Consider the following 7,130-nt stretch of genomic DNA (forward strand, 5'->3'; position numbering starts at 1 on the left):
CACTTGAGAAGGCCAGGAGACATAAGTAGTAGTAGGTGAAAACTAATTTCTGGGAAGAGTGTGCATATTGTTCAACAAATTAAACAAATGGTATTTTAGTGTCTGACCACTCAGCAAGAACAATTTAGTCCAAAAAGCTTTATTTAGACTAAAATAGATTATATATATATATGAAAGGCAATGTGATATAAAGTATTTTAGAGTTGCAATTTTACAAATGCAAAGCCAGTTCTTTGGAAAGAATTTTTGAAAACACAACAAAACAAAACAGCAAAATAAAAAAAGGCTAAAAAAGGGTTAAACAGATGCAGACACAGGTTTGAAACAGTGCAGGCCACTCTCCACTGTTTCTTCTTGACAGTTTCCTGTCAGCACACACGGTGAAGGCACGTATTCGGATTTTTGGGGATAGGATTAAAATATTTATGTTCTCATTATTGTGATTAATGTTGTGTATTATTATAATGGATTATAATGTTATGTTTGCTGATTAATGTACATTGTCAAAGTGACATAATGCATGAGGTTTCTGTCTGTGAATGTATTAGTGCTGAATGAAAAATAAATAAATGAAGCAGTCACTATTGATATATTGTTGCTTTATGTTTAACTGTTGATCCAGCTACAGACTTTGTAAGATTAGAGGTAGAAATAGCCGTTTTGATACATCTGTGTGGTGAATTCATGTTAAGTACCAAAACAGAACTATTCACGGCCTGGAAAATACATCCTGACATACTAGATATTTATTTTAATAAATTCTTTGCTCATAGTAAATGAAAATTCATTCATCATTAACTTGTTTCCAAAAGCAACAAAACTCAGCGTATGGGGTGTTTTTTTTAAACCACAGGCATTTTTACTTGTCATAAAAGGAAAAGCACGGGTGTTACTAATATATTCGGTGTGAGAGTTAGTCTGAATGCACAGTACAGGACCCTGAAACTGAAGCAGCTAAATGGAATTCAACCATCATTCATTTTATTATTTAAAAGTGTGCTCTGGACCAACAAGAGTTGGTAATGAATCTCCGGTATATACCCAATAATAATTCAATTATAGGTTTTGATGTTATAAGTCAAATCAGCATGTGTGTCTTCTCTTCAGTAACTTTCAAATAACTTTCAGTTATTGTCATGATCTCATTATATAATTTTTGTACAGAAATAATTATACAGTTTTACAAAAGTCCAAAATTGTAAACTCTATTAAATACAAATGTTTGAAAACATAACTAAGATCAATCAATTTATACACTACAGTAATTAAAATAGCTTTACAGCTAGGGACTCAACAGTGGTAAAAAAACAAACAAAATGTTTCAGTTACAAAATGTGTAATACAAAATTAGTATTTCAATAATCCAATAATTCCATAATTATGTAATTTTACTAGTAATTATATAACTAGTTTGTGGAATGTAAAAGTTCAGTGGTAGATATATGATATATTTAATTGATTTAAAACATCAAATTTCTCTTTTTCTTTTTACTCTTAACAATCAAACACATCTTTGGTAGTCGACAAATTATAAAAAAAGTTTAAAAATAGTGTTTGGTTTACTGAATATACTTTTCAGGTTGAAAAAAAAGAACTCTAAACTTTAAAAGATCTAGCCTCAGTAATAAAGTGGATAAATATTACTGAGCTTTAATTAAATAAACATTTCTACACCATCATGTATATTTCCTTTTTCTTTTTTTGTAATCGCGTTTCGTCGTCCTTATGTTTGAACCTACTCGGCTGCCATAGGTCAAACAGTGTTCAGTTATGGGTTGCCTCTCCCCCGGAAGCCGGATCAGCCTTTCACAATAAGATAACACCACAAGTCCGACACGATACTTTGCAGTCATTTATCACTGAAACTAACGGCGACACTGAGTAAGCTGGCATATTATTATAATATGTAAATCACAACACAATATCCTAACTTGTTTTCAGTACATCGGTCTCGCTAACGATGTGTGGTTGTTTTATTTTGAAAGGTTGCATTGCATGAGGTCCGGGCATGGTGGCAACATGGCTGCTGAACTTAACGCTTGCTCTGGACTTCATGAGGTGTGTGCATGTGCAGACTGCTGACAGCAGGCCTGAGTCCAGCCTGGAGGGCTGAAGGTGAGTTTACATGACGTGCAGGTGTGTGTAACGTGATTTATTTTAAAGTAACCTTACCTGCTGTGTGCATTGACATTAGCACATGCACAAATGTCCCCTGAATCAGCATCAGCATGATCAGCAAGGAGGTTTTCATTTATTAGGAGTTCCCCTTGGTGTTTTGGTGCTTAACATCAAATCAGATTTTATTTGTATAGTCCAAAGTCACAAAGTACTTTTGCCTCTGAGGGCTTTACAATCTGTACTTGCCCACAAAAAAAACTTTAACAGGGAAAAAAGGTGGAAGAAACCTCAGGAAGAGCCACAGATGTCACATGTACAGGACAAATCAACACAAACATATTGTACAATGAATGAAAAAATGATTACAGTAGCAGTGGAACCTGTGATAGAGACAGAGAGACACAGATGCACAGCATAAATTAACTATAAACTGTAATGGAGATATGGCAGCAGTAATGACAATAATAATATATGCAGTGGACTTCATGCAGGACCTCAGCAGCAGCCATGATCCACGAGAACCTGCTGGACGACAGAGCACAGAAACCCCGGGGAAGAAGTTTAGTTAGTAACATGCATTAATGAGACATGTATGTTTACAGGTGGTGAGAGACAGAGATTTCAGTCAGGGAGATGTGACTGCATCTTCAACCAATACCGTGCCTGAGTAGGCATGACCCTGAAAGAAACAGACACAGACAGAGAGAGAGTTCATACATAGTAAGTAGAGAGTAGGTAAAAAGCAAGTGCTGCTAGTCGAGAAGCTTGCAAAGTGTACGCTGTGACTGTTCAACGTGTTAAAATGATAGATAGATACTTTATTGATGTGTTTGAGCATGCAAACATCAGTATATTGAACATACATTAAAATTAATCTATAACACAGTAACCATATGTTGAAATAAACCTGATATAGATCTAAATTTAAATATGTGCAGACGTGTAATGAGTCCTGTACAGGAATATGCATGTGGGCCGGAGGAATGTGTCAAATTTCACAGTATGAAGTATAAAGAATATTTAAAATGTGCACAGTAGTAATAGTTTCATGTCATCTGGCTGATTAGGTAGGTAAACTATGACATGCATGTTGTAGCACAGCACTGAACTTCCATACCTGTCACATCTTCACATCTTCCAGGATTAAGAGGAGGAGGTGGAAGTCATTTTGTTCCATGCATCACTACTCACAAAAAGTTAGGGAGATTTCAGCTTTCGGATGAAGTTTCAGAATGCAACTAAAATGCACTATAACCTTTTACAGGTGAACTCATGTTGTGATGTCGACTTGTGAACAGCACGAGAGGGGCTGAGACATTGACATTTGTTGTTGTTGTTAGCTTTTGTTTCAATAAACAGTTTGAGATAAAGATAAATGACCATTGCTTGCTACTTTCTTGATACAATATCACTGTAGCATGAACTTTTCACATTTTCCATAAATTTCACCCAGAAGTTGAATATCCCTAATTATGTGTAAATACTACAGTATACAGTACATTTATTCCCTTAAACAACTGGGATTCCTGATTCCAGGCAGGAATATTTGCAAAAGTTGTACATATTCCTGATTCCAGGCAGGAATATTTGCAAAAGTTGTACATGGATATGTACATAAGTAATAAACTGAACTGCACATTTGACCTTGTGTAAGAATTTCACATTTAAATATATAGATGTGGCAAAAGTGTACACCCTCCTAATGCTAAGCTGTGATGCACTTTAACCGTCTTTAACCATTTTTAGTGGCTAAAAACTGTACTCCTTAATTATTTCCATGTCTAACTTTCTGAATCGTTTAAAATAAACTTTATCCACAGATAAAACAAAATATGCAGCCAAGTATGTTGGGAAGTATATGTTTGGTTGACTTTCCACTTTTTAATATGACATTTGTTTTCTCTTTTTAGTCTGGCAGATTGATGGCTGCCTGTGTGCTGTGTCGACGGGGGCTCCGGCTACGTCACCTCCCAGGCTTGAGAAAGGGTTTCGCTCAGGCTCAGCACATGTGTGTCCAACGAGTGGATGAAACCGATGATCAGGAGGACAAGAAAGGAGTATCGCAACACCAGGAAGGCTCTGTCCAAGAAGAATACAGACTGCATTACAACCCTAGATCATATTATCAGTCTGCGTTGAGCTCTGCAACTTCCCGCTGGCAAACAGATAATGACGAGGACAAGTGCCTCTCCATGCTTGCGCCTTCCTTCTGGCAACAGAGCAATCGCTACAGTGTGAGCTGCTCGCGGCATCTCTCCAGCTCCAAAAACACACTTCTTGACTTAGCTTTCAACAAAAGCCTCGAACCTGAGACGCCATCACTGTCGCAGCACAACAGAAAACACATACCGCCAGATGTTAAAGTAGATCCACGTGCCTTCCTCAAATGCAGGCCAGGGTACGCCTCCATGACCCTCGACCTCACCCAGCGGCCTCACCCAATCCGATGGGAAGAGGCCTTGCAGCTGCTCCAAAAAGTGACTCTCTTAAAAGGCAGCATGAAAACATCTGACGTGTCTCACTTCCTTGCAGAGCTCGGCCGCTTGAGCCCGGACAAGATCTCATTAGTGAGAAATGACCACCGCTTCGTCATGCTCCTCCGATATTCTGTGGAACACCTTCGCCTCTTCACTCCACTTCAGCTGCTGGAGGTGCTGCAGTCGTTCGTGTGGCTCGACATGCCCTCGGTGCACAGCGTACTCGGGCTATATGAGGCCGAGCTGAGCCGCAGGGCCAAACAGATGAGTCTACACCAGTTGTTATTAGCCGCTGATTTGTGGCGATGTATTGGGAAACAGGTCCCTCAGTTCTTACAGCACCTCTATGATTCAGTCCGTCTGCACCTTGGACAGATAGGGTTCGTAGAGCTGGTGCACCTGTTATATATAATAGGAGAAGGTAGGCATTGCCCAAAAGACTTGATCCGTCCTGTAGAGCACCTTCTCATGCTTCATTTACAACAACTGTACCCTGAGGAGGTCGGTGCTGTATGCTTGGGGCTCTTTAAATCCCAGACTTCGATGTCTGAGAGTGCAGTGACTCGTATTGTTGACAAGGCACACTCTTTCGTGGAGGAGATGAGTGACTTTGCCATGGTGAACGTGCTGAAATACCTGCGGTTCAGTTACCTGTTTCATAAGGCATGGATGGAGGCCATGGTGCAGGAAGTTCCTCAACGGGCCCATAGGATGGGCGTCCAGGGACTGATGCACGTGGCACTGGGTTGTTCAGCACTACATTACCGCAATGATAAAATCCTTATGGCAGTCGCTGAGAGAATTCCCTCACTGGTCCCTCACTGCAGGAGTAAGGACTCATCCAAGCTGCTGTGGGCCTTTGGCACACTAGGGTTTCTTCCAGTTCAGAGCCCGAGCTTCTATCCATGCCTGACAGAGTCCTTAAGACAGAGGAAAGTTGAATTCCAGCGATACCCAGAGCATCTCCTTACAGGTCTTCTAGGCCTAGCCTTTGTCTCTCAGTTCCCAGAGGATCTAATTACATTGGCTTTGAGTCCTGAATTTGTAAACTTAGCACTGAAATCCACACAGCTGGAGCTGAAAAAAGACTTGTTCACTTTAGATGAAACTGTGGCTTTGGAGCTGCCTCACTGGACCGGTCCGCGGATAAGCTCTGAACTGAGAAAAGATGCGACAGACATGCTGTGGAAGTTTGTTCAATCAGACGTGTGCCAGAAACCAGAGGTTCAGGAGGCCGAATCAGCTCTGCAGGATCTGCTCGGAGGAGAGAAGTTTGTATCTAAGAGGATGATTCTGCCGCACACTCGTTCCATTGACCTGGAAGTACATCTTGACTTGACCGGACAGCCGGTACCTGTGAACGCAGAATCTGACGCAGCCGTTTTATCACCGGAGAACAGTTCATCAGAATGTCTGCCTCATCAGGGTTGGGGCAGAATGAATGTAGGAGTAACTATAACTGAGGAACTTCTTGCACAGCTAACAAATAACAAAAACACCACAGAACCTTTAGCCCCTTCTCCTACGATTAAGCCTCCTTCTCTTCACAGAGTACAGCCTGATGAACGTGGGAGTCTGTTTGACACGGGGGTATTCCTGACCAGTGACATTACAGAAGCTCTCATCAGACCGAGCAGCTTAGCCGCATCCCGCAGTGACTCCAAAAACCTCGTCAAACTTGCTATCCAGGTCGTGAACAGGAACCACTACTGCTACCAGTCACCGCAGTTGTTGGGACTTCATGCCTTGAAGAGGAGGCAGTTGAAGTTGGCGGGCTACAGAGTCGTAGAGCTCAGCCATCAGGACTGGTTTCCCATGCTAAGGAAAGGCAGGGCCGAGAAGCTGGCATACCTGCACTGCAAAGTCTACAACAGCCTGTAATTATTCTCTGACCTCCAACAGCCAAAAAAAAGAAAAATCACATGCAGAGTATGTAAGCACCTTAGCTTCTGGGACATCTTTAGTTTGTAATATTGATTTATGGATGCGTGTGCAAAGCACAGAAAAAGATGTTTGTCTCCACCCACTATTTCCTTTTTGTACATGCTCAGTTCAAAATACATTTTTAAATAATTCTTTGTCAAAATTTCACATCTCAAGACATTTTTGTGGAAATGATGCCAATTAAAAAAAATATGTTTCAACTCCTCCTGATCAGAGTTGTGGTATATCATGAACACAATAAATATCTGTAATGTATTTTTTTTTTCTGAATTTACTTCAAGAATTTGCTCATGCATTCTGTCAAAGTATCAAGAGAGACAATGTTTTTCATTATACTGAATCATTAATTCATGAATGATAGTCTTCTCAGAGGTTAGAGATCTCTAGAGATGTTACTAGATTGCCACCTGCTTTGCACGTCAAAGGTCAAACCTAATCTTTTTAAACTGATGTGAATGTTGAATGAAACAGTTTCTGTGTTTTTTTTGTTATTGTGGCCGAATCAGTTATGTCATTTGGTAGAGAAAGGGTTGAAATCCAAAATAATTCACAGCAGAGCGAATGGTCACAATTTTAGGGAATTATCTGTAG

General features: G+C 40.2%; 1 protein-coding gene across 2 annotated transcripts; it reads left to right on the plus strand.

Moving 5' to 3' along the window:
• The first annotated feature begins 1,978 nt into the window (after nucleotides 1–1,978).
• On the plus strand, nucleotides 1,979–6,743 carry fastkd5 (FAST kinase domains 5). 2 transcript variants are annotated; one of them, XM_027291239.1, is made up of 2 exons: nucleotides 1,979–2,115; nucleotides 4,029–6,743. In XM_027291239.1, exon 2 carries the CDS (start codon nucleotides 4,041–4,043, stop codon nucleotides 6,474–6,476), a length of 2,436 nt encoding a protein of 811 aa, XP_027147040.1. In that variant the 5' UTR covers nucleotides 1,979–2,115; nucleotides 4,029–4,040; the 3' UTR covers nucleotides 6,477–6,743. The 2 variants fall into 2 exon arrangements, with proteins under 2 accessions (XP_027147040.1, XP_027147041.1); XM_027291240.1 differs by having other exon boundaries at nucleotides 1,988–2,136.
• Nucleotides 6,744–7,130: the final 387 nt, after the last annotated feature.

This window comes from Larimichthys crocea, chromosome XVIII, assembly GCF_000972845.2.
Source record: "Larimichthys crocea isolate SSNF chromosome XVIII, L_crocea_2.0, whole genome shotgun sequence".
Lineage (NCBI taxonomy): Eukaryota > Metazoa > Chordata > Actinopteri > Sciaenidae > Larimichthys > Larimichthys crocea.

Bases quoted from the DNA above. Each gene is read 5' to 3' on its own strand.
- fastkd5 (XM_027291239.1), top strand. From the start codon at position 4,041: ATGGCTGCCTGTGTGCTGTGTCGACGGGGGCTCCGGCTACGTCACCTC.